The 26,481-nt window shown below is 38.6% G+C and overlaps 1 protein-coding gene across 2 annotated transcripts in view; it reads right to left on the bottom strand.

The window, feature by feature from the left end:
* L2hgdh (L-2-hydroxyglutarate dehydrogenase) overlaps positions 1–26,481 on the bottom strand; it is a 39,914-nt gene that overhangs the window by 5,854 nt on the left and 7,579 nt on the right. Inside the window, exons 4-9 of one of the 2 annotated variants that reach the window (XM_004649620.2) lie at positions 26,239–26,370; positions 21,090–21,252; positions 19,870–19,904; positions 4,355–4,522; positions 3,275–3,432; positions 556–687 (exon numbers count right to left, since the gene is read on the bottom strand). In XM_004649620.2, the coding sequence (XP_004649677.1) occupies positions 556–687; positions 3,275–3,432; positions 4,355–4,522; positions 19,870–19,904; positions 21,090–21,252; positions 26,239–26,370 (788 nt within the window). The remainder of the gene's footprint in view (positions 1–555; positions 688–3,274; positions 3,433–4,354; positions 4,523–19,869; positions 19,905–21,089; positions 21,253–26,238; positions 26,371–26,481) is intronic. The other variant, XM_045155471.1, reaches the window with a different exon arrangement.

Here is a 26,481-nt window from a genome sequence, read left to right on the forward strand (position 1 = left end):
TGAAGGCCTGAGGCGGTCTGACAAGTGCCTGAGTTTGCTTCTCCAGCACTCAGGTAAGTAGCTGGGCAAAGCCACATATCAGTCCTGTGGGGAGCAGAGCCTGAGAATTGCTGGGGCTTAATGAAAACTGCAAACTCCAGAATCATTGAAAGATATTATTTTAAGGAAACAAGAGGATGAGTGTTATAGGGGACACCTGACATCTCCTCTGGCCTCCATAGGTGTGCATAGGAAACACGTGCACATCTGTACATACATGTATGTACACCACATACACATACCACACCACAATACTAAAAGCACGCAATAAAATAAAATAAATCTGTGATGGAGATTTCAATTCAGAGTGGAGAAGATGTCTAGATAATTATAATGGACCAGCAAGCACTAAGGGCTATGAATGACCACACATGCACTAAAAAAACATTCAAAACTTTGGGAAAGAGAGCAAAGATTCACTGGATACACTTGTGTACTTACTAATCACAAAGGCAGACCTATCCTCAAGTTTACCAAGGTCAGGACTGCACTTACAACCCTTTTTATTTTTCTTACCTAAGTATATCACTCACAGTAATTTCAGGGATGAACTTTTGAAGATGCTTCACTGTTGCATTAAGAAAACAGGCTTTATACATTTCATTAGCTCCATAGGAGAAATTCTGGAGCACCAGTTTAATCAAGCCACTGAAAGTAAAGAAAAACATTGTGAGAGACAGAATCCTTTATTACTATAATACCTTTAAAAAGTTGTTTTTGGTGGCATCATAGAAATCTATGAAAAGTCAGAAAACTACATATTAAAATAAAATAACCTTTTGTCCAATAAAAGGAAGAAACTCCATCAGCAAAGAGGTAAACATCTTACAAATTCACAATCTGCAAAGACTGCTATTTTTTGTTGTTGTTTTCGGGTTAGGACCCCACTATAGCCAACACTGACCTAGAATTCACTATGTAGTTTCAAGCTGGCCTCAAACTCACAGCAATCCTCTTACCTCAGCTTCCCGAGTGCTAGGATCAAAGGTGTACGCCACCACGCCCAGCCAAGGCCTGCTGTTTTAAAACTGTGTCTATAAAGCCTGCCAAAGTTAACGTGTTCTAATGCAAGGGTTACATGCTTTAAACACACCCCAAAACATGTTAAGTCAGGGCATTAACAAGTGGGACACCTATCCCATTTTCACTAAGCCTGAGGTACGACACTCTTGGCAGTGATTCTCAGGTGAGACTCTGAACAGCCTATTTTATGAACGTAGTTTTTTAAGCAGGCTAAGGAGTTCCATCTTAACCCTTGCTTCAGAGTTTGTAGAAGGTGAAACCATGCATACTTTAAAATGCTTTCTAATGATTTTGATTGAAATCTTATGAAGAGAAACACTGCTAAAAAGACCAAATAAGGCTGGGTATGGTGGCACACAACTTTGATCCCAGCACTCGGGAGGCAGAGGTAGGAAGATTGCTATGAGTTTGAGGCCAGTCTAGGACTACAGAGTGAATTCCAGGTCAGCCTGGGCTAGAAAAAAAGACCAAACAAAATATTTCTTAGAATAGTAATGAATCCGAAGCTGGAGAGATGGCTTAGCTGTTAAGGCACTTGCTTCCAAAGCCTCAGGACCCAGGTTCAATTCCCCAATACCCATGTAAAGTCAAATGCACAAGGTGGCACATGCATCTGGTGTTTGTCTGTAGTGGTTAGAGGCCCTGGCCCACCCATTTTCTCTCTCTCTTTCCTTGAAAATAAATTAATTAATTTTTAAAAAAAGAATCTGGGCTGGAGAGATGGCTTAGCCTTTAAGGTATTTGTCTGCAAAGCCATAGGACCCGGGTTCAACTCCCCAGGACCCATGTAAGCCAGATACACAAGGAGGCACATGCGTCTGGAGTTCACTTGCAGTGGCTGGAGGCCCTGCGTGCCCATTCTCTATCTTCTTCTTCCTCTCTCCTTCACTTTCTCTCAAATAAATAAAAATAAAAATATTTTTTTAAAAAAGAATCTGAAGCAGGAGGCAGAGGTAGGCGGATCGCCATGAGTTTGGGGCCACCCTGAGACTACATAGTAAGTTCCAGGTCAGGCTGGGCTAGAGTGAGACCATAACTCAGAAAAAAAAAGAGAAAGAAACTGTATCTTAAGCCAATATGATAACACTATTAGATTTCAACAAAAATAAATATTGTTGGGCTGGAGAGATGGCTTAGCGGTTAAGCGCTTGCCTGTGAAGCCTAAGGACCACGGTTTGAGGCTCGGTTCCCCAGGTCCCACATTAGCCAGATGCACAAGGGGGCGCACGCGTCTGGAGTTTATTTGCAGAGGCTGGAAGCCCTGGCGCGCCCATTCTTTCTCTCTCCCTCTATCTGTCTTTCTCTCTGTGTCTGTCGCTCTCAAATAAATAAATTAATTAATTAAAAAATAAAATAAATATTGTTTATCAGCAATTTTGCTAGAGGCTTATAAAACAATGGTGACTAACTTGCTAACTTGAAGTGATCTTCAAAGTGAATCCTTTACTAATTCTTTAAAATATTTAATTTAGTTATTTATTGAGAGTGAGTGAGAGACAGAGAACTGGCATACCAGGGCCTCTAGACACTACAAATAAACTCCAGATGCCTATGCCACCTTGTGCGTCTGGCTTACACAGGTCCTAGGGAATTGAACCCAGGCCGGTAGGCTTCACAAACAAGTGCCTTTAACCACTGAGCTATGTCCCCGGCCCAGCTTTACCTTACATTAACCAAGATATTCTTATTACCCTGAACTTTTTTTTTTTCGAGGTAAGGTCTCACTCTAGCCCAGGGTAACCTGGAATTCATTACGGAGTCTCTGGGTGGCCTCTAACTCACGGCAATCCTCCTACCTCTGCTTCCCGAGTGCTGGAATTAAAGGCGTACACCACCACATTCGGCTACCTGAACTTTTGTGAGGTAGGTAAAACACTATACTTGAGGGCTACAGATACAGTTTAATGTAAGAATGCATATTTGACCCTATGCAAAGTTATCGGTTCAATCCCCAGCACCAAAAACAGACAAAATTATGCTCATTACATAAAGATCTAATTTGGATTAACAGAAAAGTTGATATGCCAATCATAAATAAGAGGATTTGTTCCATAAGAATATCAAACTTGTCCACATTAAAAATACAAGCACAGGGGCTGGAGAGTGGCAGGAGGCACTGGCATGCCCATTCTTTTTCTCTCATAAATATATTATTCTTTTAAAATATAAACACATAAAGGTAAAATAAAATCATAGATGGTAAAACTGTTACCTATTGATAATTATTTCCATAACATCTCTGGTACTGAAGTCAAAGGGTCTATAACCTTCTCGTTTAAAGGCAAGCACTGCATTAGGCCCTAACCAAATATTGCCATCCATCCTTGGTGTGAAGTGAACTCCTAGGAAAGGAAATCGACTGTCTGGGACCTACAGATTTAACACAGCAAAGAACTGTTAGCCCATTCACATTTTATTTGATTATAAATACAAATATCCAACTGGTAATTGAAAATCCTTCCTTTTAGACATTTCATATTCATTAAGAGCTGTACTCAGATATACTTTTCTATTCCCATACTTTTGCTTAAAAATACCACCCAGGGAACAGTGACACTATTAACAATAAGACACACTACCCCATCTCTTCACCTTTGTGGGTAAAGGGGAAAACAGATGAACTGTCGGATTTCAGATTACTACCTCTTTTCTCCTGTAACTAGAGATGTCTTTGACTGGCAGGGAGAATAAGGACTGCCAGAAACTATAAATAAAAGCACACAAGCATGGCATAGGCCTTTGCAAAGTGGGAATGTATGAGGGTGAAGCAGATGAATTTGTTAAAAACATGAAGTAGCTAAACATTAGTTGAATCAAGTATATCTGCTTCAACCTGATATACTTTAAAAGATCTCCAGAGCTGATGAAGACAGAAAAAAACAAACTGTTTCATCTTCTCTCCTCTATCCCCTGAACTAGAGTGGCCATATCTGTTTTTTGTTCTTACAGACAGCAAGCTGAGAAAGACATCGGGTATCTGGGATTTCCAAAACGGAAAGTTCACTTATGAGTGAGCCTTCTACCACAAAGAAGAATCTGGTTCCTCCTTGATAGGACATCCGTAATGCACTTATGCTTTCTAGAGACATATACTTTTGGTCATTAATTATAATTAATGATCATGATTATCAGAATAAAAATTTAGGGATTTAACCACAAGACCAACAGATAAAATGTCTGACTAAAGAGCCCTCTAACCCTCTTTTCTAATGCAGGTAAAAGTTTTTGTTTTCATGTCTGTTAATCCTATGACCAATTTGAGAGGAGTGAAGACAGAAGCATTATTACCTACCGGATAAATATTTCCTTTGACAAGATAACATTTTTCTGGCTTCAAGACCAGGTAATCACCCCGAAATGGTACAATTCGAGGATCAGGATTACAGCCACTCAACTCTGAAATACGATCAGAGTAAAGTCCTGCACATGTTACAACATACTGACATTGAATTTCTTCTCCCTGGTGAAAAGAAAAAAACACATCTAAACATGATTAGTTCCTACATGTGAAAGTTAAAAAAAAAATAGTTGACTTGACAAAGAATAGTGATTGACAGAGGATGAAATAGGGTTACGTAGATAAAAGGAGAAGTTTGATCAATGTACACTGTACCCTGTGTAGAAAGAGAACACTGAATCCTTAATAAATAATATCTATAATTAACACATGTACAGTAAAAAAGTCACTTTTATTTGTTTTTCAAATTTTTTTTTTTATTAGAGAAAGAGGTAGACAGAAGAGTGAGAGAGAGAGAATGGGAGTGTCACTGCAAACAAACTCCAGATACATGTGCCACGTTGTGCATCTGGCTTACTTGGGTCCTGAAGAATCAAACCTGGGTCCTCTGGCTTTTCAGGCAAGTGCTTTAACCGTTAGACCATCTCTTCAGCCCACAGTCATTTTTACTTTTTAGTTTTTAATGTGTAGCCCAGGCTGACCCCGAACTCCTGATCCTCCTGCCTCTATCTTTTCAGCAATTTCCTACCAGGCATGCACCACCACAACCAGCCCACAAGTCTTTTTTTGTTATTGTTGTTTTGTTTGTTTTGTTTTTTCAAGGAACAGTCTCACTCTAGCTCAAGCTGACCTGGAATTCACTATGTAGTCTCAGGGTGGACTTGAACTTATGGCAATCCTCCTACCTCTGCCTCCCAAGTGCTGGGATTAAAGGTGTACGCCACCACATCCAGCTCATAAGTTATTTTAAAAAGAGAACAATTTACACAAATAGGAGTAGAATAGATCAAGATACAAAAAGGAAAACCAGACAATAGGAAAAAAAGATGGGTACAGAAATGGATTCTTTTCTAAAACAGGAAATTGAATGCAAGTATCAGCAAAATATGCTCTTCAGTATTTAGGTGACACTAGAAACTTAGGATAGTGGCATGCAAGAGGATATCACCTTAAATTTTGTATTTTAAATTAAACTAAATGGCTAACTTAACAAGGATACTTAGGCTACACGTGTGCCTACAAACAACACTTCTAGAACCATACAGAGAACTATTGCAGGAGGATGTAAACTTCATTTAGATGCCCTCCACCACTTTGGTCTGCTTTGTTTCTCAAATGGCTTTTTCTGTCTTATGTGAATAACAACTGTGTTACTCTTGGATTGCTTCACATTCACTAGTCCTGCTCAATTACAGCTGGAACCAAACTACAATCAACAACTTTTTCCTGGTCAATGTCTACTTTAAAAGCACACTCACTCGATGCACTTTTACTAGGACAACACACTGAAGCAAAGGTTTACTTTAATGATCAGGAAATGCTAATTTTAAGCTTTTGTGAGTTCTCATCAATTTTACTTTGTGATTATCATCTGTATATATTTAGCTCCTCCCTGTGCCTGGGTTAGCCAACTTGCCACCCTATTTCCTAAATCACTTCATTCAACTCCAATTCACCACTGGAGTCTAATTCTCGTTTCATTACGTGTCTATCATACTGTAAACAACTTGCAACTTCTTACTCCTGGTGACTTCTTCCCAAACAATGTCTTTCTAAAGCTTCTGAATTCCCAACTGTCTCAATATTTCTTTCTTTCTTTCTTCTTCTTCTTCTTCTCTCTCTCTCTCTTTTTTTTTTTTTTTTTTTTTTTTTGCTTTTTTTCTGAGGTAGGGTCTTGGTCTAGCCCAGGCTGACCTGGAATTCACTATGTAGTCTCAGGCAGGCTTAGAACTCACAGCAATTCTCCTAACTCTGCCTCCCAAGTGCTGGGATTAAAGGCATGAATGACCATGCCTGGCAACATTTTCTTTCTTGACATGCCATGCTGATTCAGTCTTATTTCTACTGAATTATTTTCAACTCTATAAGCATCCTATTTTTGCCCCTTGACAGAAAGTCTATTTTTCAAGAGTTACACAAGTTAACTATTTTTTTTTGTTGTTGTTGTTGTTTTATGAGGTAGGGTCTCACTTTAGCCCAGGCTGACCCAGAATTCACTATGTAGTCTTAGGGTGGCCTTAAACTCATGGCACTCCTTCTACCTCTGCCTCCCCAGTGCTGGGATTAAAGGTGTGCGCCACCATGCCTGGCCAAGTTATGTTTTTTGAGAAAAAAAATTACATGAAATTTTTCTATAGCAAATTCAAATTTGCTAGACTTAAACCATCATAGTGTTAAGACCTTTGGAATGAAGAGGATGGTCAGTAACAATGACAGCAACAACAACAAATGCTTCTTCTAACCAGGCCTGTGGCACATAGCTATAATCCTAGCACTTGGGAGGCTGAGGCATGAGGGTCTTGAGTTTGAGGCAAGCCTGGGTTATATTTTGAGACCTTGTCTTAAAAAAAAAAAGTGGGGCATGGTGGCGCACACCTTTAATCCCAGCACTGGGGAGGCAGAGAAAGGAGGATCGCCATGAGTTTGAGTCCAGCCTGAGACTAAATAGTGAATTCCAGGTCAGCCTGGGCTAGAGTAGGACCCTACCTTGAAAAACCCAAAAAAAAAAAAAAAAAAAAAAGAGAAGACCAACAAAAAGCCTTTCTTCTAAATGGGTTAATATCTTTCCTTTTAATCTACACCAGAAGTACAAAAAACATTTTTATATAATATTAATCTACCAGTTCCTATTTAAAAAGTCAGTGCTTCTTTTGTTTTTTACAATATCAAATGTAGATAAGCTTAGTGACAAATGTATAGATATAGGTGACAATGGTACCAGCACATAACCACTCTCTTTAAAAATAAAGCACTGAAGGCTGCAGAGATGGTTTAGTGCTTAAGGTGCTTGCCTGCAAAGCCTAAGGACCCAGGTTTGATTCCCCAGTGCCCCCATAAGCAAGATGCCCAAAGTGACACATGCATCTGGAGGCCCATGGCAGTGCCTATTCTCTCTATCTGCCTCTTTCCCTCTCTCACAAATAAAGTATTTAAAATACTTTTTAAAAAACACTGAGCAATAATTTCAAAGAAAGAAATGATTTTGAAAGGTCATGGGTTTTTAAAATCATTTTATGCTGCACATGAAATAATAATTAAATTCAGTAACATATTAATTTTATCTCCAAATTAAAATTTAGGCAAATCATTTTTTTAAGTATTTTATTTATTTATTTGGCAGAGAGAAAAGGAGAGAAAGCGAGAGAAAATGAATGGGCATGCAGGGCCTCCAGCCACTGCAAACAAACTCAACATGTGCACCCCCTTGAGCATCTGGCTAACGTGGGTCCTGGGGGATCGAACCTGAGTCCTTTGGCTTTGCAGGCAAACACCTTAACCACTAAGCCATCCCTCCATCCCTAGGTAAATCATTTTTTAAATATATTTTATTAATTTATTTAAGAGAGAAAGATGCAGACAGAGAGAAAGAGAACGGGCACACCAGGGAATCTAGCCACTGCAAATGAAATCCAGATGCATGTACCACCTTGTGCATCTGGCTTATGTGGTACTAGAGGATCAAACCTGGTTCCTTAGGCTTCGCAGGTGAGCCTTAACTGCTAACCCATCTCTCTAGCCCTAGGTGAATAATTTTTTTATCTGTTGTATGAGAGCAGATGGGAGCATGCTACTGTGTATGTGTGGATGTCACAGGGTCACCATAGATGGTGGTCATCACCGTTTACCTTGTTTGGGGCAGGGTCTCTTGTTGGCTACTGTCATGCACTGTATGTCATGTTCACTAGCCTGCAAACTTCCAAGTATCCTCCTTTCTTGCCACAGGAGCACTGGGATTACAGATATGCCCTACTGCATCCAGCTTTACATGCATTCTGGGAATCTAAACTCTGGTCCTCAGATTTGCATGGCAAGTACTTTACCCACTAATCCATCTCCCCAGCCCCAAAATTTAGGTAAATATTGAATGATGCTTTTGTTTAATCATAACCTTATTATAAAAATAAAAATCCATCCATTTCTGCTGCTTTTTTATAAAGGAAAAAAAGACCTTTTTCAGAATTTAATTGTATCAATCATTAATTTGTAAATCTTTCCCCAAAAGTTTACTCTCACAATCCTTTTACTCTTTTATAAAACATAGATATTCAACCTAAGTAGACCCCAAACTTAAAATTTAAACCCCAGAAGAATATTAAAAAAAAATCTTTCAAAAAAAAAGATAGAAAACACCAACTACAGCAACTCTGGGTAAAATATATAATTCCTGGTATTTCATAGGCCTATACATGTCTTGCATCAAGATGTCACACTTGAGTGAAAATCCTCCACATGAGAGGGCAGGAACATAAATAGACTCCTAATCTTACTTTATTGTTGTTATTGCTGTTTTGACATAGGATCTTACTCTGAAGTCCTTGCTGGCCTGGAACTTGCTGTATCTGGCTGGCTTTGAACTTTTGGCGATCTTCCTGCCTCTGCCTCCAGAGGGCTAGGATTATAGGCATGTGCCATCACACTAAGCTTTCCTACCCTACTTTGAATAGAAATCTCATTTCATTGCCACTTGGGTCAATCTGATGCAGTAGGTCTGGTGGTAACTAAAGTATGTGTAGCAGTCTATAGTTTTTGGCAGCCTCTATAGGCAAATCACAGTACAGAATTTTAGAAATTGGGAGGGAAAAGTTACAGCATTCTCTGTAGATAAAAATCTCCCTTTTGAGAAAGTGTTTCTGGCTTTGACTAAACACTTGACCACAAGTCACCAAGTTATCATGTGAACTACTCACTAATCACTGAGTGTTATTTGACTCATCAAGCCACAAAAGTGGGTGTGTTGGCACTTCATCAAGAGGATGTATTATATACAGGTCAGAGTTGTACAGGTCCTGCAGGCACATATAAGTTACAGAGGCAAATGGTTCATAACAGTTATTCCTGCTAACCTTCCTGCTTCCTCTCATCGTGTACACATACATTTGCTCAAAGCAAAGACCTGGCATAACAGCAATGGAGTGGTACATCAGACATTCTACTCTGCCCACCCTAGGCAAATGTATGGGATACTTCACTGCAACACACGCAGACACACACACACACACACACACACACACACGCACACACACGCAAGTGCAAAAAAATTAAGTGGATCAAAGATTTAAATGTAAGACCTAAGGGCAGGAGAGATGGCTTAGTGGTTAAGGCATTTGCCTGTGAAGCCTAAGGACCCATGTTCAACCCCCAGATCCCAAGTAAGCCAGACACACAAGGTGATGCATGCACAAGGTCATGCACGTGCACAAGGGAGTACATGTGTTTGGAGTTGTACTGCAGTGGCTAGAGGGCCTGGTGTGCCAATATATTCTCTCTCTCTCTCTCTCTCTCTCATAAAGGCATATGCCATCATGTCCAGCAAAAATAAAAAATAAAAAAATAAATGTAAGACCTAAAACTGTAAGAAAACAGAGGAGCTTGCTGCTTGACATTAGCCTTGGTAATGATTTTATGGATAGAAGACCAAATGCATAGGTAACAAAAACAAACATAAACATACTATATAAAACTCAAAAGTTTCTGCACAGTAAAGTAAAAACATAGTAAAAGGATAACCTATGGAATGGGGAATAAACAAAAAATGGGAAACAAACCTGAATAGACACCTTTTTGAATAAGACATACAAAAGCAATGGGGACAAGAAAAGGTTCTCAACACTGCTATCACTATGAAATGCAAATCAAAGCCCTGGAGGTATCACGTCACACCTATTAGGATGGCCACCTGATATCTTTTTGATGAAAGACAACAGGTAACAAGTATTGGTGAGGATGAATTGGTGAACTGATTCCGTTGTTACTAAGCAGCATTCAGCAATGCTCATTGAATTCACTGACTGCCATTTTCCCTGTTATCCTGTACTTACTGGGTAACACAAAGTGGAATGGCTTTTGAAGATTCAGTAACAGCAACACCAGACAGGACTGGTTCTGTGAGTATGCTCTAACTCAGTGACTAAAATACAGTATTATTTCTCTTGTACCCACAATAGCAAGCCAGAAATCAAGAAATGTAAATGGGAATAATGCTTTACTATTTCGCTAATGATCCATTAGTAGCATTGTTACTTTCTATCCTTAGAACCTTGGGCACTGATGATCTGGAGGTCTTGAGTTTTTAGGGGAGAAATACTTCCATTAGAAAACATATAATGGTTCCATTCAACTGGAAGTTGATGCAATCACTCCTGGCCACCTTGATTCTACATGCCAGTGAGTCAACAGACAAAGAAGATTGCGGTACGAAATGGGGTAACTAATCCTGATTCTCAAAAAGTGGAGTGTTAGGAACTAGCAATGACAAACAGGGATGTGTATGAGATACACATCCCCAAAGGCACCTCTTAGGATCCCTGGATATCTTTATAGAAGGTATTGGAAACTACCACAACCCCAAACAAGCAAGGCTACTAAGGGTGCAGACACTTCAGGAGCCAGCCTGCACAGTTACTCCACCATGATTCCAACTAGGAACCATACTGGCTGAGATGCTTTCCCAGGGCCATGGAACAGGTAATGGAAGAAGCAAATAAGAGCTATCAGCTATGATCACACGACCAGCTTCAAAAACAAGTAATGTAGTTGTTATGAATATTTCTTTCTGATCTGAAATAAATGTATTTGTCTACATATTACCAAATTATCTTATTCTCATTGTTATAAGCAGAATTATGTTCCTTCAAAATTCATACATCAAAGCTCTAACCCAAGCATGACTGTACTAGTATACAGAACCATTACAGAGGCAATTAAAGTCATAAGGAGTTAGGTCAAATTCAATAGGGTTAGTATCCCTTTACTGAATTATTTTTATATTTATGAGAGGGAGGGAGGGAGAGGAAGAGAGAGAGAATGGGTATGCCAGGGCATCCAGCCACTGCAAACAAACTTCAGATACATGCATTATCTTGTGCATCTGGCTTATGAGGGTCCTGGGGAATCTAACCTGGGTGCTTCGGCTTTGCAGGCAAATGCCTTAACCACTAAGCCATCTCTCCAGCCCTTTCAAAAATTTTTATTTATGAGAAAGAGAGGGAGGGAGGGGAGAGACAGAAAGAACCCTTTACTAAATTTTTGGGCATGTATGTATGTGTATATATGCATATGCAGGTAGTATGTGTACTGTGGTGTATATATGCAGTCCATGCACATGTGTGCTCCCCATATGTACCATGTGGAAGCCAGAGAGAGTCAGGTGTCCTCCTCTATTGCCGTTCTGCTTTGTTTCTCTGATGGAATCTCTCACTGAACCTTGAACTGCTGTTTTTGTTGTTCTGTTCTTCTATCACAGTGGCTGATCAGCAAGCCCCAATAATTCTCCAGTTTCTGTTCCACACAGGACTGAGGTTACAGGCATACATGACCACACCCAGATTTTTTTTACATGGGTGCTGGGTATTGAATTCAGTGAATCAGGTTTCTCAGGTCCTCGTGCTTTTGCTCCGAGCACCCTGAACTTTGAACCATCTCTCCCACCCTAGGAGTAGTGTCCTTTTAAGAAGAGAAAGAGATACCCAAGATCATCCAAGATCAGAAGAGGACACATGCAGACACAGTGAGAAGGTAGTCATTCGTAAATCACGAAGAAAGAACACAACAGAAATTAACCCTGATGGTGCCTTGATATTGGGACTTCCAGACTCCAGAAATATGAGAAAATAAATTTTTGTTTGTTTAGTTCTGGTGTTTTGTCATGGTAGCCTGAGTATATTAATTCAACCATCTGCACCACTTTCCCATTATCTGACACAGACACACTCAACCTCACTACTATTGCTATTTGGGTCACAGTATTTCTCTTTTCTTTTCTTTTTTCTTTTCTTTTCTTTCTTTCTTTCTGTTTTTTTTTCCCCCTGAGGCCTTTTACCTACACTGAAGAATGTTTATTCACGTTCCTGAACTGTATCCACTAAATGGCAGTAGCTATATCCACTCCCCCAGTTGTGAAAATTAAAATAGTCTCCAAAAACTATTACATGTCCCTTGGGGAACAAAATCATTTCAAGTTGGGAACTACCAGTCGCAAGTAAGATGTTTAAACAGTGGTTACCCCTGAGTCTCAGCATTTAAAAATCTCGTATTAAGGTCTTTGAACCATTTGGACTTAATTCTTGTGCATGGAGAGAGATAAGGACCTATTTTCATCCTTCTACAGATACATATCCAGTTTTGCCAACAACATTTGCTGAAGAGGCTGTCTTTTCTCCAATGAGCATTTTTGACATTTTTGTCGAAGGTTAGGTGGCTGAAGCTATCTGGACTTATATCTGGGTCTCCATTTTGTTCCATTGATCTACATGTCTGCTTTTGTGCTAGTAACATGCTGTTTCTATTACTATGACTCTGTAATATAGGTTAAAATAAATTATGGTGATACAACTAGCCTTATTTTTGTTCCTCAAATTTGTTTTAGATATTTGATGTTTTTTGTGCTTCCAAATTAAATTTTGAATTTTTTTTTCTATTTCTGTGAAGAATGCCATTGGAATTTTGATGGGGACTGCATTAAGGGTACAGATTGCCATTTGCACAATATTTATTCTTCCAACACAAGAACAAAGGATGTCTTCCTACTTCTTAGTGTCCTCTGCAATTTCTCACTTGAGTATTCTAAAGTTTTCATTGAAAAGATACTTCACGTCCTTCATTAGGTTTATCTCAAGGTACTATATTTTATTTTTATTTATTTATTTATTTATTTTTAAATTTTTTTTTTTTTTGGTTTTTCGAGGTAGGGTCTAACTCTAGCTCAGGCTGACCTGGAATTCACTATGGAGTCTCAGGGTGACCTCGAACTCACAGGATCCTCCTACCTCTGCCTCCTGAGTGCTGGGATTAAAGGCACGCGCCACCATGCCTGGCCTTATTAATTTTTTTGGATGCAATTGTGAATGAGAGTGAGTCTCTGATTTCATCCTGTTTGTTGTTAGCATATAGGAAGGCTACTTTTTTGTGCGTGTTTATTTTGTATCCTGCAACATGGCTATAGGTGTTTATAAACTCTTAACAGTTTGCTGGTAGTCTTTAGGGTCCTTTACGTATAGAACCATATCCTCTGCAAATAATGCTAACTTGATCTCTTCCTTTCCAATTTGTATCCCTTTCATGGGTGTCTCCTGCCTTATTGTTATGGCTAAGACTTCCAGTACTATATTAAATAAAAACAGGGACAGTAGATACCATTGTCTTGCACCTGATTTTAGTGGAAAAGCTTCAAGTTTTTCTCCATTTAGTATTATGTTGGCTGTAGGTTTGTCATAAATAGCTTTTATTATGTTGACATATGTTCCTTCTATTCCCACTTTTCTATAGGACTTTTATCATTAAGGGATGTTGAATTTTTGTCAAATGCTTTTTCTGCATCTAATGAGATGATCATGTGATTTTTGTCCTTCAGTCCATTTATATAGTGTATTAATTACATTCATCGATTTGCATATGTTGAACCATCCCTGCATCTCTGGGATAAAGCCTACTTGGTCGGGGTGAATGGTCTTTTTGATATATTCTTGTGTTCTGTTTGCCAATATTTTGTTGAGAATTTCTGTATGTTCATGAGGGAGATTGGTCTGTAATTTTCTTTTTTTGTTCTATCTTTGTCTGCTTTTGATATCAGGGTGATGTTGGCTTTGTAGGATTTTAGTAGGATTCCTTCCTTTTCTATATTATGGATAAGTTTGAGAAGCAGTGTTGTTTGTTCTTCCACGGAAGTCTGTTAAAATTCACCAGTGAGTACATCTGGGCCTGTACTTATTTTAGTTGGGAGATTTTTCTTTATAACTGCTTGGATCTCCACACTTGTTATAGGTCTATTTAAGTGGTTAGTCTCATCTTGATTTAACTTTAGTAGGAAATGTAAATCAAAAAATTCATCTATTTCTTTCAGATTTCCAAACTTAGTGGAGTGTATTTTCTTATAGTATGTCTATGATTTTTTTTTTTAATTCTCTGGTATCTGTTGTGATGGTGCCTTTTTAAAAATATTTTATTTATTTATTTGAGAAAGATACAGAAATAGGCAGGTAGAGAGAAAGAGAATGGGTGTATCAGGGCCTCCAGCCACTGCAAACTCCACATGCGTGCACCCCCTTGTGCATCTGGCTTACATGGGTTTTGGGGAGTCAAACCTGGGTCCTTTAGCTTTGCAGGCAAGTGCCTTAACAATTAAACTACCTCTCCATTTTTTTTTTCATCTCTAGTTTTATTAATTTGTGTGTCTTCTCTTTCTTTTGGTCAGATTTGCTAAGGGTTTATCAATCTTGTTTATCCTTTCAAAGAACCAACTCTTTGTTTCATTTATTCTTTGGGTTATTTTTTTGTTTCTATTTCATTAATTTCTGCCCTCATCTTTATTTCTTCCTATCTAGTGATTTTTGGTTTGTCTTGTTCTTCTTTTTCCAAGGCCTTAAGGTTTTTCTTGCTATTGATTTGTAGTTTAATCCCACTGTGATTAGATAGTGTAAGGAATTATTTCAATTTTCCTGTATTTGTTAAGATTTGATTTGTGTCCTAATATATGCTCTATTTTTGAGAATGTTCTATGTGCTGCTGAAAAGAATATGTATTCTGCAGCATTTGGATGAAATGTTCTGTAGATATCTGTTAGGTCCATTTGTTCTATGACCTCATTTAATCCAGATGTATCTTTACTCTCTTGTATTAACTGGTATTTGAGTATGGTTTGTTTTTTCCAGCTTCTTTATATGTGTGCTTTTCTTTCTCTTCAGCATGGAGGATCCTGTCAAGTATTTTCTATAAGGCTGGTTTTGTCTTCAAATATTCCTTTAGCCTGCTTTTGTTGTGGAATATCCTTATTTCTCTGCCTATTTGAATGGATAGTTTTGCAGGGTAAAGTAATCTTGGTTGACAGTTGTCTTTTAGAACTTGGAATATATCTATCATTCCAAGCCCTTCTGGATTTTAAAGTATGTGCTGAGTAATCTACTGTTATCCTGATAGGCTTGCTTTTGTATGTGACCTGATTTTTCTCTTATGCTTTCAATATATTTTCTTTGGTTTATGTGTTTTGTAGTTTAATTATATTATGATGGTGGGAGGTTCTTTCCTGATTTTGTCTGATGGCATTCTATAGACTTCCTATCTCTATACTGGCATAAGTTTCCTTACTTAAGCTAAGCTTTCTTCTATGATTTTGTTGAAAATACCTGTTATGCCTTTGGAGTGAATTTTTTCTCCTACTATACCCTAAATTCTTATGTTTGATCTCTTCAAAGTGTCCCAAATGTCTTGAAATTCCCATTAACATCTTCATATTAGTTTATCTTTCTCTTTGTTGGTCTATATTAGATCTGCCACCTGGTCTTCTTGTTTAGATATTCTATCCTCTCCTTGATCCATTCTACTGGTGAGACTTTCTACACAGTTTTCTATTTGACTTACTGTTTTTCATTTCTAGTATTTCTGATTGGTATTTTTCCATTATTTCTATTTACTTACTCATGTTTTGTATTGACTTACTTATTTCATTAGGTTGGCTTCCTGTGTTATCTTGGGATTCCTTCAGGAGTTTTTCTTCTTCTTTGATTCCTTTGATCTATTCTTTGATTTCCTTGAACATAGGTATAATCCTTTTGTTTAAAATCTTTATCAGGCATTTCATCTAAAGTAGTGTCATTGGAGGTCATTTCTGATGGATTTATAAATTTTGGTATGATTATATTATCTTGCTTTTTTATGTTTCTTATATTATAGAGAATTTTACAACTTGAGTTAATTTGATGCTCTGCAGTGTTCTTAGTCATGTAAATCTGACTGTATATCTTCCTTGTAGGAGTTTAAGGTGCCAGGTACAGCTTTTATTCTCCAAGAAAATAAGCAGAAGTGACCCTAGGTGCTGAGTTTGCCTGCTATTCAAGTATTGTAGTTGACTAAGTGAAGCAAATTATTGCCAAATTTTAAAATTCAACTGAGCAATATAGACATCCAATGAAAACCACCACAGAGTATTTATACAAGTGTGTGGTTAAACTAAACAGATAATCTAGTAAAGCCAAAGTCCCTAACTAGGTGGTTGAGGTTTCTAGTCTGAAATGAGTTCTAAGTCAGCCTGTGGCCAGTTAGTCCCTGACCTCAGTAACAACAGAAGAAAAAGACAAAAGACCTATAAATCAGGAAACATCAAAGGCAACAATAGCCAACACGAAAATTCAGCTTATTTGAGAAGGGAAAGCCAACCAAGAATATATCATTCAAATGTAACCTTTCCTGACATGGAAAGAGAGATAAGCACTTCCAGCTGGCCTATGTATCTGGTTTTGTATAAGTAGGCCTTGTTACCTTTTGTAATGGCTTCCAATTTCACCCATGCTGAGTGCCCACCTTGATCCCTCTCGGTGCCAGGCAGCTGGGGGTGAATGAGTTCTTTGGATGTTCATGGTCCTGACGGTTGGGGATTGAGAGACTTTGCAGGGTGCCTGGAGTTATATCAGAGCTGCTCGGCTAGTCCTGTTTTTGATCTCCTTCAGCAGCTGCTCAGCTGGTCTCTGCTGACTTCCCTTTCTTGCTTTGGTGAGGAGGCTGATGTAAGTGGAAAACCCCCTCACCTTGTTTTTGCCTCATGCCACTCTGTGCTAGTGGCCAGGTGGGCTCATAGACTGGGGCTGCTGGCGCCTTAGCAGGATTCTGGCTGGTTTCCTCCTTTCTGGAAGATCTTGGTCTCTCTTGCTTGTTTGCTGTGGTTGATAATAACTTATACACCTTCACTTTTCAGTAGAAGTGTATTTTGCTGTGTTTCTGTTTATTTCCCTCCCTAGACTGCTTTGGTGTGTCTAGTATGCCACCATCTTACCCAGAAGTCGTATTTAAAGATCTCAAGTGAGAAGCATGACTCATAATGAACTTCATCCCAAAGACCAAGTTGATTTGTATCTTTTTTGGAGCATTACTGTATTTTCAGTTGTATGACAGTCATATCTTGTTAGATGAAAGTGAAACTTGCTAGTAGTTTTATATGGAAGCTAAGTATGATTTTTAAGGGTGGGCATGTTGGTAATGCCCAACTGCCAGTGTCCCACTTCAGCAGCTGGACACTTGCCTTCTCAGACTGCACAGACAGCCTCTGATTTACCAACTCATTTGAGCTTCCACTTCCCTAGACCATCTCACAATTGTTAAGGCCTAATTCCTGTAAAATCCTAAAATGCTTATGAGTAACTCTGTTCCCTTCACTGACCCTTAAGGATACAAGGCATCCAATGCCCTACACTACTTAATGGTTGCGTTACCAGGCAGGTATGGCTAGATTGCAGACCACAGGCTGCATACACCCGAGGATAGCTATGAATGTGGCCCAACCTATTTGTAGATGACATCATGCTGCAATGTCAAAAGGTTGAACGCTCTAAGTACTCTATGTGAGGATGAAGGAAAGCACTCATCTCCTCTATGCCACCTAACCCTATGCATGCCTCCCAACGTCTATGAACTAGAAGTTAGTAAGTGACTATATTAGTTGGCAGAGTGATAAATTATCTATGGTACATAAAATCAATTGCTATCAAGATTAAGCTAAAAACATTGGTTGTCAAATGGTGTTTTCTTTTTCAAAACAGATTTGTCAAGGGTTATATTAGAGCTCAGCTGTTCTGGCTCAATAATGACCAGATTCTGCTCTATTATATGTAAAATAACTGTCTCATTTCTGGCATCTCAAGTCCAGCGCTCATAACAAAATTAACTCTTTATTTTTTATTATTAGAATCAGAGAGAGAGAGAAAATGAGAATGGATGTGCCAGGGCTTCTAGCCACTGCAAATGAACTCCAGACGCATGTGCCCCCTTGTGCATCTGGCTAACATGGATCCTGGGGAGCTAAACCTAGGTCCTTTGGCTTTGCAGGCAAGTGTCTCAACCACTAAGTCATCCCTCCAGCCCCCAAATTAACTCGTAAGACATATTCCCTACTTTAGGGTACAGCCTAATGCTCAAACAATGGTTGTCACCTGAGAGAAATAATTTCAAGCTCTGTGGTTCTGTTTACGATGTTCCCTGGGTAACTGGTACCTACATAGGTATCTGAACTAATCAAAGATATTTTCAAATACAGGTGCTAAGACTTTATAGTATCTTACTTGTCCTTTTCTGACAATTTCTAGGTTAAATAAATTGGTTTGGATTTGTATTGTTTTCAAGACTGATAATAGGTTCTTCCTGTATTTATAACTATTAGCTATTTATTTAAAGGGTAAGATGTGCCTACTTTCTGTGCCTCAGATATGGCCTATGCTACCACAGGACAACCAAATTTTAAAAGGTTGGACAAAATGACTTTAAGCTCTTGTGCCATTCTTTAACTAAATCTATTTCAGTAATCAAATATGCTCTGTATGTACATATATCCAGTTTGGTGTAACTTCCTTTCTAAGTGTATTAATAACCTATTGAAAGCCAAAGCCAATTGGTATCATCAGAGCTAAAAAGGCCAATATTTTGGTCCCTGCTCACAGGTCATGAGGCCACTGGAGATGATGGGACACTTCTACACTGGTCCCCTGGCAAGTCACCTGTCTTCCTGACCAGGGAGGACACAGAGACCCAGAAACAAAAAATCGGTGCATAATCTGAAACAGAAGAGTCACAACTGAGGTGTTATCAGTCCTCCTGGCTTTCCAAAGAGGGGAAAACTACTTGGCTACTATTCTTTGCCAATATAGCCACTTCATGAAGAAGTTGAAGCCCTTGTTAGAATGAAGCTTTTGAATTGTCCTCAAGGAATTTCTCAAGCCAGGCGTGTTGCCATATTCCTATAATCCCAGTGCTCACAAGGTTGAGATAGTAGGATAATAAGCTTGAGACCAGCATGGTGAGACCCTGCTTTAAAAAAAATTCTCTGATAGGCTGGGGAGATAGCTCAGTGGTTAAAGGTGCGTGCTTACAAAGCCTGCTGGCCTCGGTTTGATCCCCCACTACCTATATAAAGCTTGATGCACAAAGTGGTCTATGCATTTGGATTCATTTGCAGTGAAAAGAGGTCCTGACATGTCCATTTTTTTTTCTCTCTCTCTCTCTCTCTATTTGCAAATAAACAAACATTTTAAAAAGTTCTGAGAACTACTTTTACATTAGACAAATTTGTTTCAATTTTTTAAAGTCCAGTAATAATTTAATTTTTTAAGTAAAGGGAGGGGATAAAAGTGGTCAACAGGACTGGAGACATGGCTTAGTGGCTAAGGCACTTACCTGATAAGACTAAGGACCCAGGTTCAATTCCCCAATTCCCATGTAAGCCAGATGCACAAGGGGGTGTATTTGTCTAGAGTTTGTTTGCAGTGGCTAAAGGCCCTGGTTTTCCCATTATCTCTCTCTATCTGCCTATTTCTCTCAAATAAATAAAAATAAATCAGAAAAAAAATATTTTTTAAGTGGTCAACAGTCTTTACCTTTGTATTAGTTATGACAATTGGATAGTTTGTCCCTGTAGGGAAAAAAGAATTAGTGAAACTTGTTTTAGCAAAAGAAGGTTATAATTATTTGAAATACTATACTAATAATAAATTTAAATAAATGTGATAACTATGCCCTATTTGTCACTCTTGTTTTACCAAATAAGATTAAAGTAATTCATAAGAATGGAACTTTTACCTTATTTTGTTTAAATTCATTTAATCTATGCTTATGAACCATTTTACCTCATTCTAACACAGGCAGTCCTAGATTTTCAATGTACAGTGGATTTCACAGAACTGAAGCTTGGGATACAAGATATAAGAAACCCTAATGTTCAAAAGCATTGGTTACCTAATTCCTTAAAACATGAGTTGTTTGGAGAAACAACAGTTTTCATACCACAAAAATTGCAATAATAAACTATCTATAAAGTTTGTTCCTACTTACTCATGGGATCTTAAAGTCTTATAAAGTATATGTACAGAAAACAAAGAATATAATCTACCTATACCATGGATTTGACTTTCTATTGCTACCTACCTACCACTTATTTAATCATTTTATTCATCATCCTAGAATTTAGAAGCACATTGGAAGAACGAGCCACACAACAGATCTCCTTTAAAATCTGTTAAGAAACAAATTTACTCACAATAAATAGAAGGTTTACATATCTCTTACTTGATTGTAAGAAGAAAAATAAGCTCTTAAAAACAAAACAAAATGAACTTTTGACTATAGTCTAAAGTGGAGTGAGGGAGGCCAGGTTTAGAATGGCTAAGTCTTTTTGTAGTACTGGGCTGCCATTCTGAAATGTGGATGAATTCAAGAATCACCAACTGCTTGTGATTCCTGGGCTATATCCTCAAACAGTGTGATTCAGGAAGTCTAGCTGGCGCTAATCTGTATTTACAACAAGCAATATCAACAGATTCTAACTTTAACTTAAGGAATAGAGAAGTATTCAGGGATTAATTATATATAAACAGCCTTGGAAATTCAAATTTTATTGCCAGTCAGAATGTCTAATTCTATCAGCACAGAAAGCCCCAGGAGTTCTGGGTTTCCTGTGTCTTTTTACATCCACCTCTGGCTCTGTGCCCTACTCTAGCCTGGCTCCTAGTGGCATTCTTACCATGTATTGCTCCAGACAAAAACAATTCCAAACTTTAAAAAAATCAGTAAAAATATAGAAAAGACAAAGATAACTTACCATCTTTACTCTTTGAAGAGCTTTCTTTAGCCATTTCAATATCGTTTACTTCAAAATTTGTCAAGATAGAGCCACCTGCTTCCTGGAAATCCTGGGCAAATGACAGAGCTACCTTTCGATAGTCTACAATGCCAGTATATGGACAATCAATAGCCATCAGACCCTTAGGACAGAAGTATGAAAAAGTCAAATAATATAATCAAGAGTCAATGAGTTTTGCTCAAAATTTTATATTTGTCTGAAAATTTTTACTTGTTTACTTTGATGGGTAACACATATTATCTTTGTTTAACAAAAATATAAGTCTTAAAGAAAAAATAATGTAAAAGCTTGCTTTGCTAAATGCCTTACTTGATAATGAGCACATATCCATTGTATCTAACAGAGAAGAGAAATAACACTAGCTGAGAACATCTCTGTTTCATTTCTTAGAAGAGTTAATTTTTTCAGGTTCTTTCAATTGCTACAATGAGCTTTCCAGTTTTATTCAGCTCTCACCATTTTGTACTCTGATCTGACTCATAACTGATTCTGAGTTGAATTCTGTATCACCAAACAACTGTTTCAAATAAACCCTACTGAAATTTCCCATCATGTATCCTATGTCAGGCACATTTGGTAAGGGCTCACAGTTGTTCTAGCTAGTTATTTACAATGTTTGCAGAGTACTGAGATAATTTGCTACAGACCTTATCTTCAAGACTCTAAACATAGAGCTGGGCATGGTGGCGCATGCCTTTAATCCCAGCACTTGGGAGGCAGAGGGAGGAGAATTGCTGTGAGTTCAAGGCCACCCTGAGATTACATAGTGAATTCCAGGTCAGCTTGAGCTAGTGAGACCCTACCTTTAAAAAGCAAACAAACAAAAAAAGACTATAAATATAGAACAGAGATTTCATATGATTAACTCAAAGTTTCTCTCAGTTAATATAAGAAATTAACAGCATACTTTTGTTCTTGCTACTGAAGATATGAATTTAGATCTAAACCTGCACATATATACTTTTTGGAACAAATGTTGAATGAGTCATAGACCTTTTCAATGCTAAAGAAAAGGCTGCTGGGCATGGTGGCACACGCCTTTAATCCCAGCATGCGGGAGGCAGAGAGGTAGGAGGATCTCTGTGAGTTCAAAGCCACCCTGAAACTACCTAGTGATTACCAGGTCAGCCTGAGCTAGAGTGAGACCCTACCTCGGAAACCCTCCCACACAAAAAAAGAAAAGGCTAAGAACAGGATTTCACACAACTAGCACTGGATATATTTTGGTGCTAGCACCTTGATTTAACAGCAATTTTCTTTTGCCTTACTGTGTATATACATATCAGTCTCTCAGAAGAAGGTAACTGTGTTATTAGATTACTAATGTCCAAAGGCTGAGTACAACCAGCACTTTTTGCTGCTGTCTTTTTTGGTTACAGTTTTAAGAATAATACCTGAAGTAGTATTTTAAATATTACACTTGTATTCCACTTGACCCTTAAAAGCTTTTCACATTGCCACCCATCCTTAATCAATGTTTCTAGATGACCAGACCATACTAAGGGCTCACAAACACATTTCTTTTCACAATCTAAAAACGTTTGAGAAACTTCACTATTTTCCTGACAGTCTTGTTTCTAGAATATGAGAATATTTATTAAGTTTAAGAAATCATAGCTGGGTATAGTGATGCGTGCCTTTAATCCTAGCACTCGGGAGGCAGAGGTAGGAGGATTGCTCTGAGTTCCAGACCACACTGAGACTACATAGTAAATTCCAGGTTAGCCTGGGCTAGAGTGAAACCCTACCTCCAAAAGGAGGGAGGGGAGGCTAGAGAGATGGCTTAGTGGTAAAGGCACTTGTCTGCAAAGCCAAAGGACCCAAGTTCAATTCCCCAGGACCCACTTCAGCCAAATGCACAAAGTAGCACATGTGTGTAGAGTTCATTTACAATGGCTAGAGGCCCTGGCATGCCCATTCTTTCTCTCTATCTGCCCCATCCTCAAATAATAAATAAATAAAAATAAAATAGTTTTCAAAAGAGAAAAAAAAATCATTGCTGTTTTAATGTGGTCAATGCGTGCAAAACTTGACATTAGACTTAGTCACTGCCAACAAATCATAAACTCACAGGAACAGTTACAACTCAACTTTAATCTACAGATAGTACTTTGGGTACAATAACTTTAGAAACTCACATAGGATGAAACAAGGGTTTAGTCCAAAACTTTCTTTGCCTACCATAAATTAACAGTATGGCAATAATAATAAATGTGCTATAGAAGTAATTCATTCTGAATCGATAGTTTTGTGGAATCCCAAAGAGCATTCTAATTTATCTTGTGTTCCTATTTCCCTGCACAGTGCCTGACACATTCAAGTCACTCAAATATTTACTGAAGGAATAAACTTGAGTGTTGTCATACGTGTAGTACATTTTCACCATTTCCAGAACTCCTTTCCTTGCATTCTCTTTCTAGTCTTGACTTTGGTCTTTCTTTTTTTTTTCTTTCTTTCTTTCTTTGTTTTTTTTTTTTTTTTTTGGTTTTTCAAGGAAGGGTCTCACTCTAGCCCAGGCTGACCTGGAATTCACTATGCAGTCTCAGGGTGGCCTCAAACTCACTGTGATCCTCTTACCTCTGCCTCCCGAGTGCTGGGATTAAAGGCGTGCACCACCACACCTGGCTGACTTTGGTCTTTCTTATGAGGTGTTGGTGTGTCCTACCAAATGTGTATGGGAAGGGGAGGTAGAACAAGTCAATGCTGCCAAGCCAAGCAATCCAGTTGTCTGGCCTGGCACTGGCCACAGATACTGATACACAGACACGATGCATCCATCAATCAGGAGTCTGGGAAGTACTGTCTAGGTCAGTATGTCACAGCTTGAGTCTTAAAGCCAAAGCAGGTCAGATAGCAGGAAAAAAAACCAAGCATGCAGAGCAGGGAGAACAGAGAACTAAATTTACTCGAGACAAGAGGACAAAGGAACATGATGACCAATAACATTAAGGAAAGGCAGAAAGATTTAAAAAGCTGAGGTCAGAGGTGGCAGTGAGGATCTGTCCAGAGAGGAAGTTGTCAAGAGTTATCCTCCTACACTAGGTTTTAAAGGCAGCTTAAAATTTCACAAGATCGCCGGGCATAGTGGCACACGTCTTTAATCCCAGCACTCGGGAGGCAGAGGTAAGAGGATCGCCCCGAGTTTGATGCTACCCTGAGACTTTGTAGTGAATTCCAGGTCAGCCTGGGCTACAGCAAGACCCTACCTTGAAAAAAAAAAAAATTCACAAGATGGTCTACACCAAGAAATTTGAGCTGCCCTGGTAAGCTTTGTATAGGACTTAGGAGATTCAAAAGTGACCCTATATCATGAAAAACTTCCCCAACAATCCTGGTTGTGGTGGTAAAACTTATTCAAGATACCTATATGACACAACCAGACTGTATTTCCATTGTGTATTGCCACTATTTAATGTTTACAAATGGTATTATATAAAGCAAATCACTTCTGTGGAAGAATCACAGAAAAGCAAGATTTACCTTTTTTATAAAAAGTGGCATGTGCCATTTTGTACATCTGGCTTTATGTGAATCCTGGAAAATTGAATTTAGGTTATGAGGCTTTGCAGGCAAGCACCATAACTGCTGAGCCATCTCTTCAGCCCATGTTCTGGTTTTTTGTCTGGGCGCTAACCACTTTGTGAAAATTCATTAAGTGATGCATTTATGACTTGCTATATGTATATTTTTAAAAAGTGGAGCAGACACAAAATGAGGCTAGGAAGAAAGAAGTTAGCACACGTGTGTGTGTGTGTGTGTGTGTGTGTGTGCACAAAATGCACGCTTAAGGATCTAGGTATATGGCCGGGGATGGCACACATGTCTCTGAGATTCCTTGCAGCCGACACAAATAGGACAATGCAGTCAATTAAATGACTCAGTTCTCATAAAGTAAAAGCAACCAACTGTGCTCAGGAAGAACAGAACTATTCTTAGAACTAAGATCTGAGAGAAATTTTGGCTGAGGGCTCTCAGGGCAAGATGTGTGTAAGAGTAAGCAGCACTATGTCCTCACCTACATCCTTACAGAGGTGCCACAGTTGAGTGACACCATGGCCTTCCCAGAGGCTGATGTCACGAAAAATAAGTGACAGTTCGGTTCATGATAAAGGAAGTAATTGGGGTCGAGGAGTAGCATGGAAAGGCAAAACACTTTAGTGCAGGTGTCCCTTTTGATAGTCAGGAGAGAGTTAGAGGAATAATAAGTGTCTACTGATCCTCTAGGCTGCCACTCATAACTAGTGTTTCTTGAAACCAAACTTCTAATAAGCACTGTTTGGAGTAAATCCAAAATTCACACACCCTAAGGCCAAGTTCTTAAGAGTCCAACTCTAGTATAATGCATATAAAGCTGCAGAAGAGAGCCAGCAGTCATGTTCTGTGGAGCTTGAATGGATATTTCTGGAAGGTTATAGTGAAAGTTGACATACAGAGTAACTATATATCTTTTAAGACTTAAGATGTGTTTCCCCATAGTGTTTTTCTTTTTCTGTGTGTGTGTGTGTGTGTGTGTGTGTGTGTGTGTGTGTAGGCCACAGGTTGATATCATATATTATCCTCAACCACTATCCACCTTATTTTTGTGATAGGGTCTCTCACTGAACCTAGAGCACTGATTAGGCTAACAAGCCAGAAAATCCCAGGAGTTATCTCTGTCTCCCCAGTCTTGGGATTACAGGTATGCACCACCACACTCAGCATTTTACACAGGTGCTGGTGATCTGAATTCAGGTCCTTATGCTTACATGGCAAGCACTTTTTCCCACAGAGTCATCCAGTTCATTCAGATGGGCCTAACCCTGCCTTTTTACTCTCACCCTTACTCTCTACACATCCGATGCTCCAACCTCACCATTAGTAATCAAGTGTTTTCCAAACATGCCATATGGTCTCAGACATCCTCTTGCCTTTATGTTAGCTAGACCTGGTATTTTCTCATAGGTAAGAAGAAATCAGATCTCCAGAGGTTATGAACATGCCCTCTTATTATTAGGTTATTTCCTACTGCTACTGCCTATCAACTCACCACCAGCTGTCGTGTGATGGCACTGAACCCTAAATGATAATATCCCTTTGACCACGTGTACTAGGCTGATGAATCACTCACCCTGCAATATGGTTCCTTCTTTTTTATATCCTCCTGATGGATCAATCTTAAGCCTTGGACACCATTCTGTAGGCCTCTTTCATATAAAGCCTTAAGTCTGGGAATTTCTTCTTGTTCAACGGCTACTATTAGCTTCAAAAAAATGACAAAAAGCATGCTTACAGTGAAACATACCTTAACAGTTACACATACTATCATAAAATTAAAATAATAAAAATTATTACATGACTCAATGTTACTATA

Source organism: Jaculus jaculus, chromosome 7 (assembly GCF_020740685.1).
Source record: "Jaculus jaculus isolate mJacJac1 chromosome 7, mJacJac1.mat.Y.cur, whole genome shotgun sequence".
Lineage (NCBI taxonomy): Eukaryota > Metazoa > Chordata > Mammalia > Rodentia > Dipodidae > Jaculus > Jaculus jaculus.